At 53.6% G+C, this 20,222-nt stretch overlaps 2 protein-coding genes across 2 annotated transcripts; one reads left to right on the top strand and one right to left on the bottom strand.

Moving 5' to 3' along the window:
• Positions 1-1,838: 1,838 nt before the first annotated feature.
• Positions 1,839-17,546, top strand: LOC128278449 (sine oculis-binding protein homolog B). The gene is made up of 5 exons (XM_053017179.1): positions 1,839-1,925; positions 14,174-14,413; positions 14,624-14,747; positions 15,528-15,845; positions 15,909-17,546. The coding sequence occupies exons 1-5, from the start codon at positions 1,839-1,841 to the stop codon at positions 17,348-17,350; spliced, it is 2,211 nt and encodes a 736-aa protein (XP_052873139.1). The 3' UTR covers positions 17,351-17,546.
• LOC128277815 (guanine nucleotide-binding protein subunit beta-like protein 1) lies at positions 17,454-18,841 on the bottom strand. Its single transcript, XM_053016345.1, has one exon. It carries the CDS (start codon positions 18,641-18,643, stop codon positions 17,645-17,647), a length of 999 nt encoding a protein of 332 aa, XP_052872305.1. The 5' UTR covers positions 18,644-18,841; the 3' UTR covers positions 17,454-17,644.
• Between the last annotated feature and the right edge of the window lie 1,381 nt (positions 18,842-20,222).

The raw sequence follows: 20,222 nt of genomic DNA, 5'->3' as shown, positions 1-20,222 counted from the left end.
TAACCCTCCCTCGACTGCCCCAGCTGTGGTTGATATGCCTTCAGATAACTATGATCTTAATTCAGTTGCTTCTACTCTCGTTGGTTCGCGAGTGGCCCGCGTTAACACCATGTAACGAGAGTTGTCTGCACCCGAAGTAAAAAGCCCGCCCGGCAGTATCTGGTAAGTTTTATCCTTTTGGTGCTTTTACTGTTGAAAATCGTTTGCTGTTTAAAACCGAGTCTGGCCTTGTGCTGCTTTTTACGTAAACCGCGGACGTAAACAACGCTGGAGCACGTTCGCGCAAGCGATTGACGTTTCCTTTTTGATAATCGCGAGAGAGTTTCTCGGATCGCGAGAGGGTTTTCTCCTTACCAGCCCACAGCGTGGAGAGAGAGTGTTTCGCGGTTTTCCCTTTATTTTCTCTACTGAAGTCTCGCTCTTGTCATGGCGAGAGAAGCTCTAGCGCTTCTCTCGCTCTGCTCGTTTATGGGGTGGTCACAGGGTGGTCACTTTCCACTTTTGCATTTTTCTGGTGCCCTTTTTCATTTGGTTATTAAAAAACGGCTAAATACTTTTCGATTCTTGAATGCAAAAGTTGAAGCATCGAAAAATATCCAGCCGTTTTTTATAACCAAATGAAAAAGTGCACTTTGTTTTGACCACCCTGTATTATGATCTCGCTCTGCTTATGTTAACGCACTGCTTATGTTGCGAGCGATTCAAACCTGACTCGAAAGCCATTGAGCGCGCACGTTGTGGCTGCGTTCATGTTCGTTACGAAGTCCGGGAAAACCGCGCGTATTCCATTCGGTACTCGTCGGGGAAAAGTGCACCAGAGTGGTCGTTTTTGGTTGAATTGTGAATTGTGTGATATATTGTCTAGGCCTTCTTCTTTAGTTTTTCCAAATTCGTTTGTTCATTGACCGGTGTTCTTCCATCGCAATCGTGTTGATTGTGGAAAATTGTTCAATAATTGGCGTGTGAAAAACAGCAGATAAATGATTTCACCAAATCTCAACGGGTGTAAGGGGCGCCAGTGTAAACAGCATCCCTCAAAGATCCGTTTCAATCATTAGCATTTGCATCGATCAAAGGGTGAGATACGTGTAAAAAGAAGACACATTCACGGCGATCGCAATCGGATCCATCGCGGAATAGGAACTCGCGCTGTGATATTTTGTTTACGTTTTCGCTATTTTTCATTTCAAATCGCATCAATTCTTCGCTCCGGCCAGCGAGACACACGCCGCCAAATCACCCGCCGACACAACCGTTGAATGAGTTTTGGTCTAAAAATATTTTCAAACAGAAAACCACAGAAGGCCGCTTTTAGTAAAAATAGGATCAAAAGAGGATGGCATAAAAGTAGAGATGTGGCTAAAAGTGCTGGAATTAATGTTTTTTAAATCTTTTCGTTCCAGCGCAATCGGTCTCTCGGTCGGTGTAGAACTGTGCCACGTTTAGTGAAAGTGTTCAAGTGAATGTCACGCGGCCGTTTGGCGGGTTCAAGGATAACGCAGTAGGTCCTGTGGTGAATATAGTACAACGGAGGCGCTTCTTTCACGTCGAATCGAATGACAAGCGTGGAATTTTGTGGGACGCCAACTCGGATCAGGTTTCGTGTAGTGTCATCATGTGACTGTGTTTCTCGGCTCGGCGGCTCCTGTTGACCACATCGGCCACTAACTGGAAACTTCTTATCGTGTGTGTGTGTGTGGTCCGTGAAGGTCTCCAAAAAAAAAACAGTGGGCAAAGGTCGAACGGAATATGCGCGGCATGGAATTGCCCAGTGTCCTGTTGGGGTGAACTCTGTCGTCGTCAACTTGTAATGCAATCCTGAGCGTAGAGCGGCCACTATGGCAGCGGCTTCATCGGCAACGTCCTCGTCACCGCCCCAGATAAAGGTCAAGAAAGAGCTCTGCTCCGACAACGACACGATCAAGGTGAGCGAATTCGGTATTGTGGATATTATTTGTACTTTTCTAGGAATGACCGTTTCTGTGTTCTGTGACACGTATTCCACCAAAAATCCAATTCCCAGTGGACCCAAAGCGCTGGCGAACGGTTTTAACGGTAATTACCCATCGGCCAGGACGTCCACCAGTGTGGCAGGATATTTTGTTACACCGGACAGTGTTCCAAGTTCGGTTTCCGATTGCTGGCCAGCCAGGCCAGTGGGGCACATCTCTCCGCGACACCGGGTCACCGGGCGAGCCAACGGGACGCGCGTCAGCGTCCGTCCCGGTGGTGTCCGGTGGCGTGTCGCGCTCCCTGTCCCCGTCAGAGTAACCGGAGCCGGTAATGTTGAGTCTAAGAATAAGCCGCCGTGCCGAGGTGAAATATTGTAGAAACGCAGCCCCGCGATCCGGACGCATTTCTGCGTAATGGCAACCCATACTGGTGGACACACAGAGTGTGTGTGTGACAGTGCTAGGAACTGTGTTTTTTGCCGGGCTTTCCCTGCGGTTGTTGGCGCTGAGTTTCGTGCGAAAAAGCTCCGGAGTCGCCACGAATCATAACTTTAACTGTGTGCTCCGGGCATTTGAAATGGTCGCACCATGGCGCGCGCAACCAACTGTTGCGTCCAATCCGTCTGAATGGCGGCAGCGAGCACGTTTCACATTACCACCGGAGTACCGTGGCCGGAGGATACACCGTGTGTCGTGTTTTATGCTTGTCATACAAATTATTGGAATGCAATGTGCAAAATGTCCTCTCTGGGTTGGCACCATAAAACATAAACCAAATTCCCAAACCTTCGCTGGGTGCGTGGAGCAACAAGTTGTAATTAGAAACCGATGTGGCCAGGTGGGCGACCCCCTGAGACCGGATGGGGAGGGTCGAGATGGATGAAATTATCACCCGACCACTACTGACTCTGCTGCTCCTGCTGGTCGGGTTGGGTGCAATTTGCTGAAACTTATATTTAGTTTTCCACCGAACGGCGGTGGCAGAACACTGTAATCCAACGGCGAATCCGTGACACCCTGGGTGCACCGGCCAACGGAGAGGGATCGGTTTTATCTTCCGCCATTCGGGGCGCATTCGATGTAATATGGCACATGGCACGGTGGAGCAACACGGCTGGTCGGGCGGCCGTCGGTCGGCTGGCTGGCCGACTGGTCGGCCGGTCCCTGTGAAGTCCTCTACGATTTCAAACGGCCACACGATGGTTGGTGATGGTACACCTGCCGTTGTCAGTTTTTCCGACTCATTGGCCCTCGTGGCCTCGTGCCCCGGTACGCCAATGTGGGAGCGCTCTGGGGGATCTATTACACCTTCCGCCGGGTTTCGGTCGTTTTTGCCTTCGACAGACTTTAGTGGGGAGAGTATAAGTTCCATATTTTATTTAAACATGTTGTTTGGCCGTTACATACTCGTTGACTGAGGCTGACTTTTCGCAATCCAGCGAAAGCAGAGAGTTTAATAAATTTTGACATAGACTCTAGGCAACCGTGTGTCCCATCTGCATCGGCCGCGCACGTCAGGCCACGTCGCGTTTCCGTGCGGCTCCCGAACGGTTTGTGTCGGGTTTCGATTTCAATTTCAAAGGCACTTTTCTGGCCCAACGCCCCGGCCCGGCCCGACTCGGCTCACCTCCGCCCGGTTGAAGAGGCCGCATGCCAAACGACGCGGCGGAAATTGGAACCGCGTTCACTCGTGTTCTCGTGCGACAGACCGAATAACGGTCGCCTGCCCGCGCCGACAGTCGGCTCTTAAAGTCGGTGTCGAAAGAGGAAACACGGATACGCGCTCGATCGAGTCTTAAAGCATCCGCGGAGCGCGAGTGGGAAACTTGGCATCGGTCCCCCCCAAACGGGACCTTTCCCGGTCATTAAAGTTAAAGCTAAATGATTTATTATCTTGTGGCCCACGGCAACCGATTGGATTTACATTATAAAACAGTAAAATGAATATTAAATTCCTTCACATCGCGATTAAAGCGTGTTCCATCCGAAAGGGGGAAATTTCCACACCTGAATCTGGAACACACACCCCGCAATGGTTTTCCCTTCCGTTTTCATTTCCATTTTTTGCTTTCCTCCGGCGATCGCGCGAAACAAATGTACTCGGCTCAATTTTCACCAACACCCCGGGCCTGAATCGATTCGGGCGCGGGCTGCCATCGGAACATCGGATCGGCGTTAGACCCCGGGGCGTTGTTGTTGTGACGAGGGACTGGGGGAAGCATTAAAGCATTAAAAAATGGGCTCAAAACTCATTGTCGGCAACGGGTCAACGAATTATTCGGTTGCTGACGACGACGCTGTATACGGTTACAGCCCACCGGTGTCGTTAGTTAAAACGGTTTATTAACATATTTTTTGCTTGCCACCTTCCCGCCCTCTCCGGGGCATTCGGGTAGACGCAGCAACAAAATGCAATACGCCCCGACACGGCCCGCGTGGCCATTGGTCAGTGGCCAATTTCAATTCGGTGGCACGGACAGCCCAGGCGGCTGTGAAATTTCATCCACCACGCTGTGGGTCTTCTGTGAGTGAAAGCGATCGGTCCAGGAATCGGAAGGATCGGCGATCGAATCATCCGCATCTCGTTTATTTCGTATGATTCGGAAAACGAAAGTGTGAAAGATCTACGACAATAAATGGTAAAAATGTCGGAAATGTCAGATTGAGCATTAGAGCGGTAAGCAACATCCGTTAGAAGCTTAGATTAATTTTTGCATTTAGATTATTTTCAATACCTCGAGGCTTGGTGCAACATTTTGAAGGTCTCTGTGGCCTACTTTGGTACCGAATTTAGTAGCAGTAGATAGCGAAAAAATGACGGAAACACGTTGCTAAGGTGCAGTCTCGATCGGTTTTGGCCGCACTGTTTATTGATAGCTTTTCAGGAAGACCTTTTTTCTGTTCAGCGATTGCAAAGGACAGCCGAATTCGTAATGCAAAACCCACCACCGCGTCGTCGCCGTCGTGTTCGCCGTATGTTGAACCATGTTGACCACTCTGGTCAGGTTTTCCCACACCGGTTCCTGCCGGCGACCGGCGACATGCACACCACACCGGTGCGCGAGTGATTTGCTAATTGAAATGCGATCCAGTGCAAATGAAGTTGCAGGCAGTCATAATGTGATCCCGCCGGGATCCGACTGTGGCCGGGACCGGACCGGACCGGCTGCCGCTGCCGTGTTCTTCAGGCCCCGTTTTTTTCCCCGTTCCCGGCTGATGACGTGACGTGATAAGGCCGAGGCGAGGTTGATGCATTTTCGTATCGCCGTCGTCGCCAGGCTGGCCGGGCTTGATTACAACCCGATTGGCTTTGATTTCGTGGCACTGCGTTTTTGCATTATTTATTCCACTCTACGCCGGGGACCCTTCTGGGCACGGTATTGAGTTTCGGGGGAAAGATTTATTTTCATTGGAGACGTCCCTCCGGCGGCAGCACTTCGTTCGCTTAATTATTGTTGGCTGCCCCGGCGGCGGGACGGGACACCGAAACCGCTCGCGGAGGTACTAGTACCATTTTCGGGTGACTTTCGATTGGATCGCGCGAGACACCGGGTCACGGGAGGCTACCGAGTTGGAGAGCGAGTCGTCTGGACATGTATCGGTTTACGCACACACCGGGAGCGGAGCTGGAAACAGAGCATAAAAATAATTAAACATTCACACAGCCTCCGGTCCGTTGGTCGGTTTGGGTAATATGTTGTTTAAAAAATTGCGCAAAGACGTCCGGACTGGCGGAGCGCGTGTTGTTACCATGCGAGACCGATGACTGAGTGACCTGAGCGCTAGCGCTGAGAACTAGAAACAAGAAACGCACGGTATCGGATTCTGTTTCCACAGTCCCCCCACCCTAGTGCTGTCGCCGTCGTGCCAAAGATGACGCCGACGATGATGCACACTCCTGAACGGTACGTGTGCCATCCGGCGTTCGTCGGTTGATTTGTGCCTCGGCGTCGAATATCGGGTTTCCACCCTCTGGCAGAGAGATCCCGCCAGAGTGAGGGGTGGGACCGGGCGTAAAAGCGCCGGGTTTAGATTTTCCACCTCCTGCTGCCCCCCTGCCCGGGGTGGTGGTGCTGATGGGTGAAATTGAAAAACATATTTGCCGCACCATCATCGCACCGGGCGATCGGATCGGCGGATCGAACCATGCAGAAGAGCACAGCAGTCGTTTAGCAGCACCAGCAGCAGCAGCAGTGCCTAATCGCCCCGAGTCGCACACACACACGCACACGCTAACGTGGATACATTTCATGCCGGCCTCGGTTCCGCCACGTTCGTGAAGTTTTCCGGCCGGCAGGAGTCGGCGGCGGCGTTGGCGTATCGCATTCCTCCGGTAGCCGGAAAAGTGGAGCTTCCCAGGGATCAAATAATGAGAGGGGGAGCGGGCCGGGTGGTTCTGGTGGCTCTGGCCTGATGGATGGGCCTGTGAAGGGTTGCGCCGGGGTGAGGCGGTGGTGGGATAAATGAGACATTTTAAGGTGTAGAGTTACCTGGGGTCCGGGTCTCTCGAGCGCGCTGACGCTCTCTGGTGTTCTGCGTTCTAACAATTTCCGTCCACAGCGGGGACGCCCGGGAAACCCGGGGGGCTTGGGGGCCACACTGGGGTGATTAATGAAGCTGGACAATCATTAAAATGGTGCAACACCGTTGCCGATGATGGCTAACGAGGCACACTCCGGGGTCGGCTCGTGTCTGCCTCTCTCTCTCGGTGCGGAAATTGGATCGTGGGACCTGCGATGCTTATGAATATACGAAGATGTTCCGGCGAAAGAGAACCTCACTACGGGTTTGAAACCGAGAAGACATCGAAGGACAGTTCTTTAGAAGTACCCGGTATTTGGATGAATTGGGTAACATTTTGAATATTTGTTTCGCAAAGGTTTTTGGCCTGAACCATACGAAGTTGAAATTAAAGCACAAAACTAGATATTCTCTGGAAAATTATTCCCTCGTTTTTTATAGCTTCGATGTAGGGACTTTTTTGTCGCGCACTGTGCACAACTGTCTGTGCCTGTGTGTCAGTTCAGACGCTGGGCTCTTGGATTCTTTCGTACTCTTTTATAGCGCTTTGTCATCGCCACCCGATCTAGTAGACATCGGCCTGTTGGGCTCGACTTTTACAAGATCTACGTTGAGATTGGCAAATATGGTTCCATTCTGTATCGCCAAACCGGACCGGATCGGAACACACGGTTCATATCGCGGGCCGCCGGCTTGGCCCGAGTGCAAATGGGGTGAAGGTTTCAAGTTACCACCAGTTCTAACCATACAATTCCTCCCGGGCTGCAGCACACAGAACCCAGCTGCAATCCGTAAGACGTCGTACAAAAGGATCCCGAATGGTGCGGACCGTGGATTTTTGACACACACAAGTGAGAGCGAGGTACTTGCAATTAGTTCAAGTTTTTAATTTTTCTATTGTGATTTTAGTGAACACATCCGGGCGGATATCGGTCAGCAGCAGTCGGCATCGCGTCCGATAAGTGGCGCCCCGCGAGTCAACTGCTGCCACCATGTGTGTGCCGGAGTCGCGCCGCGCCTCGCCTCGTGGGTTCTTCTCCGGTAGGATTTCGGGGAATGCGTGTTCCGCGAAATCAAACCCTCGGCAGCAGCAGAATGAGGGAAGGAATCCCGAAAATGTTCACTGAACAGGCTGCACAACGGCATCGCGCAGACCTTTTGGCTGGCTGGCTGGCTGGTGGTCGGATGGAGATCCGGTTTCAATGATTTTATCATCATACGGCCTTTTTTATGCTGCTGTGGCTGCTGCTGCTCCTCACTGCGCCGTTCACCTTGAAAGAGAGCGAGAGCGAGTGATGGGTTTCAGTTTCGAAAAGTTCTCGCCTTTCGCGGTGTCCGGGGGCGACGGTGGCGGCGGCGGCGCAGGGCTTGTCGACGTCGCTGAAGACGACGCGCGCCCTCGGACTTGGATGGGAAAACTCTGGTGGGGGTCCGGGTGCCGAATGGTTCCGGTTACGCGAGCGAACTATAACTTCGATGACGCTGGTGCTGCTGCTGCTGCTGCTGATGACGGTGACGATGATGAGAAGCAACGATACGCCATCCCCCCACACCGTCGAACGCGCGGTGATATTGGAGCCGAGGGTGAATTCGTACGCTAAAATAACACATAATTTTCAAACGTTAAAACATTATTAAGCAACTCGAAACCACCGTTCGAGTATCGAATTTGAAACCTCGTCCTCGTCGTCGTCCTCATCGTCGCCGTCGCCGGTCAGAGCACCACCGCTACGGTCGGGGTGGACCCCAGAACTGGTTAAGAACGAGTGTTTGGCGTGTTTTATGGCTCTCTTCCGCTGGCTGGCTGGCTGGGTGGTTGAAGCACTCGGCCTCGGCGCGGCAGTAAGACTTCCTGCAGTCGGCCCGCCAGTGCGGCCAGAGTAGGAACAGTTCAGCGTTCCGCGCCGCGCTTCGTCGATGATCCTTTTCGTGAACCAAGCCGGAGAAGGTGAAAACACAATTTGGTGCACGTTGGTGCGCCCTGTCGTAACTTTCTGGAAGCGCCGCAAGAGAAGACTCCGCGGCAGTATCGCCGCGATATGGTTGGTGTGGCTCTCTGGTCGCGCGCGTCCCCGTCGTTCGGTGTCGGTAAATCGGTAATTTGAGACGCACCGTGAAACGTGATACGTGCCGCGTCAATGCAAAACATCTTCGGCATGTGACCGCGCGTCCGGGTCGACGCAGTTCGAGACGCGCGCGGTTTCTCTTGGCGCAAAAGTTCCCACACGCACGGCCGGCGACGAGGTCATGGTGTTTTCGAATTGGCATCTCGTCCGGGGATTTTAATTTCGCATTGCGCGAACGTGCAACGTGCTCCGTTGGCTGCGACGGCGGTGAGCGTGCACGGCGTACTGGGGCGTTTGGAAATCAAACCCCACCCCAGACCGTTAATGAACCCACGAGCGAGCGGAGGAGCGCCCGTCCTAATTAGGACCATATTTTGTTGCGGCAAGGGCAATAAATAAGAGCGCACCGAATGTCGCCGGGGCCGCGCGCGCACATGGTGACATGTGGTGCGCCGATATTTAATGCCCGCGCAATCGGAGAGCATTACCACGCCGGTGGAAAGCCCGCAAAAGCGAGGACGCGGACGCGGGTTCTGGTGACGGTCGCCGGTATCTGCCACTATTTATTACACGCCGCGCGCGGCCATCGGGGAACGTTGGAAGCGACCTTTCGGGGATGACGCGGAAGGGCCACTTGGGGATATAATTATAAATCCCAGCTTCCCGTGCACGGCGGCGGCGGCGGCGGCACTCACCCGATACATTCTTGCAGCCTTGCCTGGGCGCGACGTATCGGTGAGCAGGAGCAGCACAAATTATTAAATATCCGTCCGTCCCGATCCGACGGACGGCACGGCACGACACGGCATTTTGACGTCAACCCGAGGGACAGAGCGAGAAGGAACGCGATATGATCTTTACCCGAAATTGACGTTGCGCAATCAAGATCAAATCACGGAGCGCGCGGACGCGCGGCCAAATATTGAATACCAACTGTAATTTTAGAACTTTGTCAGGAGCACCTAGAACCGCCCCGGAGGTGTGGCAACTTTGAAGCCATTCGCGACATTCGCGAAAGGGCAGTTTTATTCGGTGCCGGGTGCCGGGTCCGGGTGAGGTATCCTCTCAAGGACTGTGTGGGACTTCTAATTGGAACCGATCGCCGTCCGGTCTGCGGTGCTCCCTTTCGGTTTTGGCAGACGCAGTTCCCCAACGGCCTGTGGGGTTACAATGTAGGGGTTAGTTCGTTCCCACTACGCAGCGAACGGTGCGGTTCCTGTCATCGCGAACGTAATGGAACCTTTCTTGAAGTGCACATCTGCCCGTGCCGTGTTGGTACGCTCATGTTTGGGCATGGCACGCCGCGTCAACGCAAGTGGCAATAAATCCTGGCACTTGATCGTGGATCGGTTGTGATCGCGCGGGGCTCTACTGCGCGCTCGGGTACTCACTGGAAACTCCACGGTCCTGCGTGCACCGAGTCCAATTGCTGCAAGCACCCCGAGCCGAGGCCAATCACTGCAGCCGACATTTCGCTTCGACGGGCGACGGGCAGCACTGCAGCCAGCCAGCCAGTGTCACCAAGCGTCGCTGGCGATCCGATGGCCGCAATGTGACACTCTGTTCGTTTTCTTATTCAATTAATTAACTTTAGTCATCATCGTATTACAATACTTGTTTATTTCCCTGTCTTCTTTGCAACCCGAGAGACTCCGAGCGAGGGTCGTTTAGGAGCGGTCGGAGTGGCCCCGCCGTCACGCCAGTGCCTTATCGATTTTCAGCGCTAATCTCCAGAGGGCTCCACGACGGAGCCCGGAATCTGAGCCGACACGAGCACGGTTCGGTGTCACACGGGCGCACGGACGGCTGTCGAACGGGACGGGTCGCGGCGGCTGGGTGGCTGGCGGAGTAAATGAGTATCACATTTACACTTCTTCGCTACGGACTTGGAGCCGTTTCATCTGCTCGGTCCACGCGGCAGATGACGATGGAGGCGCTCTTCTCCAACAGGAAGCGTAGGGCGAGGGCCGAACCGTCGGTGGTGTCATTTAATAAAACACAGACCCCGAGACCAAGCTCTCGGTGCTTGGTGGCGCACTTGGTTGCGGCCTGCGGGCCCTGTGCTGCGCGCGGCGCTCCGCAGTTGTTCGCCGATCTCTCCCGTACCGAGTGGCGCCTGATGCTTCGTATTACACGCTCACTGACCGCGACCAATGCGTGCGCTTCCGGATTCAGGGCAACAAACTCTCCACGACTCCACTCGACTCCTTCTGTCAGTTGGTTGCAGGAGGTTTGCAGATGTTAGTTTGGAAGCAACACACTTTCAAAGGCTACTAGGTTCCGAGAGGAGATGTCTGTGTATGTCGGCAAACCACGGTTGCCGTGGTTTCACACCACACGCGCTCTCTCGTAATCGATCTGACGCCCCGAATTTAACCGCTTCGTCCTTCTCCGGGCGGCGGTGCGTGTATTGTTACTCTCAGCTGTCAGCACCTCCAAAAATTCAACCGGTTACCGTGCCTTGCCAACATCGCTTTAAACGATCTATTAGCGCGCCAGGTGAAGTAACCTGATCCTACCGGGAGTTCCTGCACACTGCGAAAAGGAACAGATAAAAACTAACGGGGCCCGAACGCCCCAAAAGTCCTCTGTCAAACATAGTTTGCGGTGATGGAGAAGCGTGTGGACGCATTGCTGTTTTCATTTTTTTCTCTCTCCCATAGCTCCACGTATTGCAATTTATTGCAACTTTCTCGGGCCGGAGGTGGGTGACGGCGGCTTCCATAATGAAAGTGTACACACATTAAAAAGTAATAAAACCCGCTCAAAACACACACACACACACGGGGGAATTCCGGTCCGACTATAGTAACAACCATACCTAGGCCATCTAGTGACCATCGCGGCAAATGGGTTGGGTTGGTTGACAGTTTGTAGTGAGATAGTGTTACGGATAAGATGGCCACGTGTCAATATTTGCGCTGCGATCCACTCGTTGCTTTAAAATGACAGTTGGAAGTAATCCAGAAGGGGTCAGCTGGAATGTCCTGGGCGACCACAGTGTCCGTTGTAGTGCAGTGTTTAGATCATCTTCCCGGACGTCGTAGCCGCGTCGAGTACAGATCAATCATACCCGACACTACTTCCGTACCCATCACGATCTCAGTAGGCTACTATTGAAGAAGTGCGTTGGGAGGTGCGAAACCCAAATCGCGGACCGCTGCGTGACAAGAATGACCGCTGAACCATACACCGCTGGTGACAAATTGATGGATGATTGCGGCCTAACCGCTGCTGGCGGTCCTCAAAAGCGATACTAGCGCGACCTCAAGCCTTTCACTAATGCACTACTCCGAGATATGCCTGTATTTAGTTTCTGCCGTGTGGCCCCCGGGCGTTGCTTGACCGTGTGGCCGATTGGGGTTGGTGCGTTGACCAACGATCTTGCTGAAGTGTGATAAATTATTTAATGGATTTGTTATGCCGTCGTCCGTTCGGGTCCCCGGTGCTGTGTTGAAACATGATCGTTCAAGTGAAGGATTTTTCCCGTGGACCAGGACCGCCGACGGCCCCAGCTTAATGCCGCGAGCCCTGCCTTTCTGCCTTGAGGTCCACTTTAAGTGCCTTTTTCGAGCTCGCGAAAACACGTTAGGTCTGAGGCGACTGGCGCTGGACGAGAAACTGAAGATGTCCCTGTTTTTAGTGTCTCAAGTACACCAGAAAGCCGCAGCCGAAGGGTCCGATTCGACACGTTCTAATCCCAATCTCGCGCTTCCAATCTCGTGAATTTCATCTCCTTCAGCGTGGCAGGCTTTTATGATCCCCGTTTCGTTCCGAATCCGTCTCGGGCCGATCGGTTTCGTTAGCTGTTTTTTTCTTTGTTTTTATTAATACTAATTTATTGGTTTACAATCGATTATCTGCCTAACGAGTTGTCTCTCCGATCTGCGCGCCCGGACCGTATCAAGTCGTCGGTGTCACGTGGGAGAGCAGCCAGCCCCCCCTCTCCCTCCCGGTGTTATCGATATTTCCGATTGACCAGCCGGGCTAAACGAATGCAAAACCACGCAATGGGGCGAGAAATAGCAGCGAAAAAGTAGAAGAATTAAATCAAAACCACTCCACTCCGCGCGCGACAGTGGAGGAGATCAAATAACAGCCCTCGGAGGACCGTCGGCTCCGTGCGGGGCCTTGCGGGTATCAGGTATCGAGGGATCTCCCGTGTACCGTGCATCACAGCGCCCGTTGTGTCCCGGCACTGAATTAATTGCTGAAATTTAGAAGTATTATCTAACGGTCGGTTGGTCGGCCGGCGGAGAGAGATTGTTTTTCTGTGTCGCCCCAAGTTTACGATCGACCTCGCGCGCTTTGCGTGTTGTGCCTTACGCGTTGGGGCCACCATGTTTTGTTGTTGTTGTGTTGCGTCTTAACATCAATCGATCTCTTCGGGGTTTCTCCGTCCTGCTGGCGGATACATTCAACATTCGAAGCTCGGAACACAATCTATCATGCGGCGCGCGAACCATGGGCATGTAAATCGACGGAATGATGTTGTAATCTCGTCGGTGATTGGTAATGAGTAATCGATCGGTTTGTCCCGTGTCCGTTTGATCAACCGTTGCCGTCCGTTTATTAATTAGAGTCGCAGGTGGTAATCCAATCCGAGTGAAAACTATCGGAGGACCAACTGTCAGCTATATTACTGTGGCCAAAAGATATCTGGATTGAATTATAAATCAACAGATCTTTATTGTTAGCGCCACGCAGCGCAACGCACCACCCATAAATAGTATTCTTTTTTAACTTTTTACCGGTTGGACAGGGATAATGAAAGAAAATGGTGTTCCGTTTGTTTTTGGTCACTGTAGTGAATCCGTTACACGTACACAGTTCAGTCCAACGTCATATCGGTTGATTGAGGAAAAGCGTCCAAACACTCAGAGTCAGCCTGTCTGTCTGCTAGGTGTCCATTTTCCAATATCTCGACAGCATTCTCAAGTGTATCCTCCACTCTGGCAGGATGGTACACTATCCCGTGCTCCGGGGGAATCCGCTTTTTTTCCCGGCGACTCGACAGCCCGACGAGCAGGATTCATTAACACGCGCCACGAGCACCGGCTGCCGCTGGCACGGCCGTTGGTTCTTGGGTTTCAAGGGCGGCCCTCTCCGGTTGGTCCTCCGGCGATCATTTTATCGACACTCGTGTGCGCCGACGGGGCAGGGCGACGGCCCGCCCGGTGTGTTCTCTCGAAGCTCATGTGTCAGTTTAAAATTTCGCGCACGGCAACGGTCGGCTCGGGTCCTTTATGCAACGGTGATAAAGGGTTTTTAGAGCATCCAATCACCACGGCACGGCACGAGTCACTGGATCCCGCCGAACCAGCCGAGGAGGAGGACACACCAGCAAACCAGACATCACAAACCTCACCCTGTGACGCTTCCTGTAAAGCCGTGGCTGTAATCGACGCGCGTGTGGGACAAGGGATGTTTTCATCTCGACTCATGTTCCACAAACATCCACCCACACACACACACACACACGGGGGACGCGTGCAGAAAGAGGAAACTTTTCCGTACGGAAACATGACCTTCCATTCCGCTGCTGCTGCTGCTGCTGCGGCACGGATCGCGCTCGGATTGGTAGAAAGTGTACCGAAAAATTATCTTCCCTTTCATCTCTCGCTCGCCTTACAGGAACTGGCTGAAACGGCCATGAACGATATCCTCGGCTGGTACGGGTACGACAGTGTCGATCGGCTGGAGCTGCCGGCCAACAGTTTGGCGTCTTCGTCGCGAGGAACGCACGACGAAGAACCACCGACGCCACGGTTGCATGCGAACAGCGACGCGCTCAGCACGACGATGACGTCCCCCGGCTCGCCGTCTTCGAAGCCCCACGCAACGGATGGCTCAAACCTGCTGGCCAAAGCCAAAGTGAAACAATGCAGCGGTGGTGGCCAACCGTCGTCGTCGTCGTCCGGCTCCGCGTCGTCGTCATCCAGAAATCGAAGCCTCCAACAGCGAACCAGTGCTGCTAATCATCTCATTTCGCTGCCAGAGCAAGATCCTAGTCCGGCAGGAGCGTCCACCACGGCGGCGGCACGTAGTGGTGGTGGTGGCATCGTCTTACATCATCATCACTCCCATCAACAGCAGCAGCAGGTCCAGGCTCAGGTTGCGCACGGCGAAAGCTCCACGTCCGAGAAGGACAGCTCGAGGGAAAGTTCCAAGAGCCCGATGATGATGATGAAAATACTGGACAAACCGGGTAAGTGGTTGGCCAACCGGGACCGATCTGTACACACTGAACCGGAGGGTGTCTATCACGTTTTTCACAAAATAATGGCCGAAACTGTAGTTTGGTTACTCAATTAGACACTCTGACACACTTCTAGCCTCTCTGAGGATTAGAAAAAAATCGGCATAAATCTACGTCCCCGGAGGGCGGCCACGTTGCGTGTTCGATTGAAGGGACCTTTCATTAAAATCCCGCGAAAGGCCTGCCGGTTCCGGACCCAAACAATGTAGGGGAGCGTATAGGATTTCACCGGCACCAGTTAGTCTAGGATAGTTCCGTGTATGGAGAGTGTAGATTTTTAGCGAGAGGCCGTTGTCTGATTCTGATTCAGCCAGCATCATTATCAGCGAGCATTCGCAAGCGTAGAGATGGATAGGATCAGGCAGAGCTACGAAGGGCCTGCCACCATTAGGTCTGACGTCCGATTTTTTTTCCTCCTTCTGTTTCGGGACCCTTTCGAATCATTGATTCGATGCAGTGATATACGCACCTGGGGGTGCGTATTGTTTTCCATCATTACGCGCGCGCGGGTTCGTGGAAAATTTTGTATAAATTTGTGCTCACAAATGCATAGTGGCAGATGTCCAGATAGCAGATTCTCTTCGCACAGGCCTTGGTTTTGCTGCCGGGGTTTCATTTTTCGCTCATTAACCTACTACCGTGCGATCCGATCCGGAGGATTAATTAAAACACGTGTGTGGCCATCGTTCGTAATCGATTGTTTCTTCTCTTCCGGCCCGTGCCCAACAGAGCAGATTTGCCAGTGGTGCCGCAAGGTGATCCCGGCGCACCAGACCGGCATCCTCGGCACGACGGAAGGCATGATCTTCTGCACCGAGGCGTGCTTCTCGCAGTCGCGCCGGGCGTCCTTCAAGCGGGCCAAAACGTGCGACTGGTGCCGGCACGTGCGCCACGCCGTCAGCTACGTTGACTTCCAGGACGGCGCCTCGCAGCTGCAGTTCTGCTCGGACAAGTGTCTCAACCAGTACAAGATGCAAATCTTCTGCAACGAAACCCAGGCCCACCTGGAGATGAATCCGCACCTGAAGGAGAGGGGCTCGTCGGCGGGTAAGTCCCCACTGTGTGTGGTCAGTGAGCCGCCCTTAAGCTAATCTTTGTCGCCCTTTCCAGGAAGTCTCATAACGCCCGAGCTGTGGATGAAAAACTGTAAAAGCTGCTCGATGTCGCCGGTGTCCGATCGGTCGGTGGACTCACTGTCGCCGGCCCCGTCCGAGTTACCGCTCCTTCGCTCCTCCTCACCGGAACCACCATCTCCGACGCGTTTACCGGTGCCCAAAAAGCCGCTCATTTCCGTCGCCCCGCCATCGAAGCTGCTCTCGAAGACGCTCGCGACCGCGCTGAGCCGCTCTAGTCCGAAGGGTTCCCGCAAACGGCGACCCAGCCACCGACCGCAAGCAATGAGCTCCATCGCCGCCACCGCTGTTAGTTCCAAACGAGCATCGGTCACCCTTCAATCCGACCCCGCCGGCGTCGCCGCCGCTCGGGATTCGGTCCTGGTCGGTAGCTTCAACAACAACAACAACAACGTGCCCAACAATAATCTGCGCTCTTCGTCCGGGAGTCCCGCGTCCGGGATGAAACCGTGCCCCTCGTCGTCGTCGGTGGTCGTCATGTCGCCCAACGTGCAGGATCTGCGAATGCTCGCGAAAAAGCACCCGGTGTTCGGTGACGGACGGGAGCCTCCGCTTGGAGGTGTCTTGGCAGGTCCACCTCCGCCCCAGTTTCTGGCGCCACCGTTGAATCTCATCCGGCCACCCGGGTTTTTCCCCCTGAATCCGGCGCTGCGCTTTAACGGTGGTCCACCAGGCTTGGTGCCACCGATGCCGCCACCGCCGAGTCCACTGCCGGGTGGTGGTCCGCCACCCGGCCACCGACCGCCACCGGCGCCCGGACTGCTTGGCTTCGGTGCTGCAGCTGCGGCCCCTCCCGTGACGATTCTAGTCCCGTATCCGATCATCGTGCCGGTGCCGCTACCCATTCCCATACCGATACCTGTGATAGACTTCCTGAAAGCCGCGCTACCGCCATCCGACGACGCGAAGGCGTCACAGCATGTAGAGACCGTGGCCCCGCAGAAGGAACCGGAAACCGGCGAGGACACCGTGGTGGACTCCGATGGTCCGCTCGACTTTACCGTGACGGGCGTCGGAAAGGGTCAGGACGAACGAAGGACCCTTCCCGATGCAGGTGCAGCGTTGTTATTGGAACCGGAACCGGCGACGATCGAAACGGAACCCCGTTCCGATCCGGTGTTTCCCAGGTTTAAGCGCCTGGAGATGGTGCGACAGGATTCCGAGGGCAGCTCGGCGGAACGAACAGTGACGACGGTGGTGGCACCGCCACCGGAACCGGCTGTCAACGACGACGAGGAGGAAGACATGGAACGGGAGCGTAAGGAACTGGTGGAGCGTAGCCGTCCGTTGCGGAAGCGAAAAAGGCTCGTGGTGCAGCAACATTTGCAGATCGAACCGCCGCGATCCCAACAACAGCCCGGTGACCCGCTGCTGATGGGTGACGGCGGCGTGGAGCAGGTTCCGGCCGAAGAGCAGTAGCGAGCATAAAACGCCGGAATACAATTCCACCATCTCGAGGTGCGGGCCCTGATCCCTTCCCACCTCCGTTCGTTTGAGTCATTCGGGCCATACAGACTAGGAACAGACGCACAAGCTGTGCGCACAGTGTATTGTTTGTTTTTATTCACAATAGCTAATATATAACCACATGGCAAGGCCCGTAAATGCTAAAAAAAGAAAACACAAGCGAACAATCCATCGCCCAAGATCTCCCGTCCCCTGTGTGTGTGTGTGTGTGAGGTGTTTCTGTTGTTTCGGTGTCCCTAGAGTCATTCATTTGTACAGATCCCATAGCGAAATCTGCCCATCGGTGCCGGCCGCGGCCATGATCGGTGCGTTCCACATCGTCACCTTGCCGTTCGAGTAGCCGATGTCCAGCAGCTCGCCCTTGTGTTCCGTTAGCACGGCCAGCGGCCGCAGGCTTTTCCAAGAGAAGATTCGAATCCGTCCGTCCCAGCCGGCACTGGCGAACACCTTCAGATCCGGTCGGATGGTGACCCGGTGAATGCCCGGGTTCTTGATGGTAATCTCCATCTTCCGGGCCACTTGCTGCGTTTTGCGGTCGATCGAGAAAATGAACAGCCGGTCCGATGATCCACCGGCCACACCGCGGTTCGTGACGGGATCGTAGTCCACCGTGAACAGACAGTCGCCATCGGCCGTCCGCAGCTGGACCGTTTCTCCAGCAACCGGCCGCCCGGTGCGATAGTCCCACAAGACCAGCGCACCGGACTCGTAGCCCGCCAGCAGGTACCGTTGGCTTTGCAGTTCGATCGGCCGGAAGCACATAACAGAGCCATACGGAGAACCGGTGGCGGCAGTGGTCGCGGAGGCGCTCGTTGACGGTGGCGGTGGTGTGAATCGCATCGTTTCGCTGAACGTTTTGGCACACAGCACACTGATGGCCGATCCTTCGCCGGGTATTATCACAGTGCCGGACGGGGCATCGTGCGCCATCCGACAGAAGCCGATGTGTTCGGTCGAAATTTCATGGCGCAGCACGTAGTCGCCATCGGCCAGCGCCCACAGCTTCACCGCTCCGTCCTTCTCCTGCGTCAGTAAGGCGTCATCGGTGTGGGCCAGGTTGAGGACGGCACTGCTGCCCACCGACAGCTGGTACGAGGTACGGTTTGTCTGTAGTTCCCACAGCTGGACGGTGCCCTTCGCGGTGCCGGCATACAGATGTTCCGGTGTGCGGAAGCACAGCGAGTAGTAGGAGGTAGGTTCGAGCGGTTTCAGGCAGAAAACCGGATCCGGTGGTAGTAAGGCCATGTCGAGGAGTACCCCGGGTGGGGGGCTGGGCTATCTTATCGTGCTCCGACTTTTCTACGCATCACGGCGGTTCCGACCACTGTTGACCTTGTTTCCGGGCGATTTAAAGACCGGCTGGGTGTCGGAGGTCAGCTGTTCAAGGTTGAAAGGGCAAGAAATAGCAACAGGCACTAACGATTAATCGCAGCAAAGGTTTTAAGGTTTTTTTCGGTGACGAACGACGAGAGAATGTTTACAAATATAATAAATGTCAAACAAGCGTTACAAATGTTTACCAATGTCAAACAAGCGTTACGTTACGTTATCTTCGGTAAGTTTCTATAAGCGATTCAAAATGGAAATGTTTCATCGCGTGTGAAATGTTTCGAATGAAACGCTTCACAGTCGGAAGCGTTTCTGGCCTCGTTAATTTAGAAACGCTTCCCGCCAGGCCGGTCTTGCGCTACCCGTAAAATTGTTCGACTCCTGCTCCCCTGGTGATATTTCGGCCGTTGCGAGGTTGGTTTCCTTGCGGCTTTTTTCTCGCTCGGGGAGGAATTTTGTTCCCATTCTCGGTGAAACGCAAAATCGCGCAAATTTTCCCCGTTATAGCTTTCGCTCCCTGTTTTTCCATTTTCCATTTCTTTCGAGGATTAAAATAAATAAAACACAACTTTTGCGGTGCATCAAACCGTGTGGGATTTTTATTCAGACGCGTGAATGTTGTTAGTGCGATTCGTGTGCAACAATGGGTTTTTAAGCGAGGATCTATTGGAATAGTGAAGAGCGAAAATTCCAAATGGTGGTGCAATGGCGCCGAAAAAGATGTACATTACTCGCCGACATAATGTTCTTCGTTGACGCCTATCATCATAGTTCCGATTGAGTAGGTTTTTTGGTAAATCTGGGGGAGAAAGCACATAATCAATTGGCCGCCACGTGCACTAGTCCCTCGTAGCTACCTTGAGAAAAGCGCGAATGTTGACGGTTCCAAATCCGTAAGAAATAAGGGTTGGCCATTGGGAGGCCAACAGTAGCAGCCGCATAGCCTTTTGGTCCCGTGTTCCCATCCGGTACCAGGGAACATTGTAGATCGCTACTCTCAAGGCATTACACTGCAAAACAAACATTTTGAGGTCATTTTTGGACGTGCTCTATTCTACACAGAGACTCACTTTAAAATCATATATTTCTCCCAAAGTGCAGGTGAAGAAGATTTGACCTGTGAGCATGAAGAATAAGAAGTACCCGGGGTACCAGTCTGGCACCTGAAGGAAGGAATCCGAAGGGTTAGAAAAAGATGTTTCACAAAAACATGCGATTCTTACCAGCACGACCACAACGACAATACTGATGAGCTGGCAAGAGATGCAGCCAAAAAGGATGAAGAAATGTAGCTCAAACAAACCGCAAATTTTGTTCGTGTAGCTGTGTTAATGAATAATTAAAATTAATAATTGTTAAATTCTGCTGGAGTCCAGTTACTTACTCGCGATGTGCGATATGGTTCTCGATGATCGTACGGATTCTGTCCCGTATTTCGCGCGTACGATCCTCGCCGTCCGCGGTCAGGCACAGTTCCGTAAGCCGGGAAAGGTCC

This window comes from Anopheles cruzii, chromosome 2 (genome assembly GCF_943734635.1).
Source record: "Anopheles cruzii chromosome 2, idAnoCruzAS_RS32_06, whole genome shotgun sequence".
Classification (NCBI taxonomy): Eukaryota; Metazoa; Arthropoda; class Insecta; order Diptera; family Culicidae; genus Anopheles; species Anopheles cruzii.
Note: the sequence above shows the minus strand (reverse complement) of the source record. Positions and strands in the feature narration are given on the sequence as shown.